Genomic DNA, 1,419 nt, shown 5'->3' with positions numbered 1-1,419 from the left:
ATCTGCAAGTTAAAAGCCAGTCCATTCCTGATATTTTGCATTTCATCAGCTTTAGCAAACCAAAACACCATTTGTATTCTGTAATATCTACAAAGAGCAAAATCTTCTGAAGTAAACTTATCAGACATGAAGCAGAAAAGGAATTACAGAAATATGGAGAAGTGCCTGGGTCCCCTCAGCCCCTCTGGGCCCCATTTGACATCATAGAAAAAGATCATTAAAAATACCACAGGCAGAGCACTAGAATCTCTGACAACCCCCTATGATAGTGGTTTGTGTTGAGCTGCCCCTGGAGTCCCAGACACTGTGTCACCCAGAGCACAGAAGTACACAGCTGAGTCGCTCCAATGGACCAAGTGTTTCCTCAAGTTGAAGGAAGATTCACTCTTCTGAAATTCAGCCTCAAAGCCTTTAATGCCTTTAACCTTGTTGTCTCCTGATACATACTTCAGGAGAAGCTGGAGGCCTTGGCTGGGGTATTGGATGTACCAGAAGAGAGAAGGAAATCCACTATAGGAGTAGTTGCATTTCAGCTCCAGGGAGGCTTCTTCAGAGATGGAGATGTGGACCTGGGGCTGGCTCACTGTCTGGGCTCTGGCATCTCCTGTAAAATCAACATCATATCAGGGAAAGCAATGCAGACTTCACTAGGAAAAGTAGGTGTTCATCAGGGTCTGTGGACCAGGGACCATAATGAAACTTTACTCACTCAAGGCAAAAAGCATCTGAAGGACTGGGGTGAGCAGCAGGAGCATGGCTGGATAGTGGAAAGTACAGGCTCCTTTCTGGAAGATCTTCCCTGAGCAGGCAGAAAAGTGCTTAGATGAGCCCAGATGCCTTCTGATCTCTGAATTCTGTCACTTGTCCCTGTCAGCAAGGAACTGGGTGAGGTTTCTTCAGCCAGCTGTGGGGAGGCGGGGCTGAGGGGAACTTGGGCATCTTCAACAGAGACAAGATCCCTACTTTGTGCAGCAGCGCCCTCTGGAGGCCAGGTGCAGGACAAAACTCCAGAGTCCACACAGAACTAATTTGTATGTTCCTTCTATTTTCTAAGATATTGTATAAAAACTTCCACACAACATGCTTCTCCCTTTCCAAAACTGTAATGGTGTATAATCAACTTAGATTCCATATGAAATGGAATGTTAGGTAAAAATAGAGACTGAAATTCATTTAAAAACTAAACATATATCAGACTAGTCATCCTAGTCCATGGGGGTCTTTAGGAGTCAGGCCAGTTGCCCCAGGGTGAGCTTTGTGTGGCCCAGTGTTGCTTGGTGGTAATGGGGGATGCTTGAGATATTTCTCTAGACTGGTGCTTGGGCATCCACATAGGAAAAAGATGAAGACTGTAAAATGAGAGCAGTGCTATTTTTTCCTAATAAAATGATGTAACTCTGGATGGGAAGGTTTTGCCCC

At 45.1% G+C, this 1,419-nt stretch overlaps 1 gene segment (V, D, J or C); it reads right to left on the bottom strand.

Annotated features, from left to right (window-relative positions):
• Nucleotides 1-260: 260 nt before the first annotated feature.
• LOC119532947 lies at nt 261-861 on the bottom strand. The segment is given in 2 exon segments: nt 261-604; nt 710-861. Coding segments are annotated over 2 exon segments (390 nt in total).
• Nucleotides 862-1,419: the final 558 nt, after the last annotated feature.

Source organism: Choloepus didactylus, chromosome 4 (genome assembly GCF_015220235.1).
Source record: "Choloepus didactylus isolate mChoDid1 chromosome 4, mChoDid1.pri, whole genome shotgun sequence".
NCBI classification, from domain to species: Eukaryota; Metazoa; Chordata; class Mammalia; order Pilosa; family Megalonychidae; genus Choloepus; species Choloepus didactylus.
The sequence above is the reverse complement of the archived record's forward strand: the minus strand, read 5'-3'. Positions and strand labels throughout refer to the sequence as shown.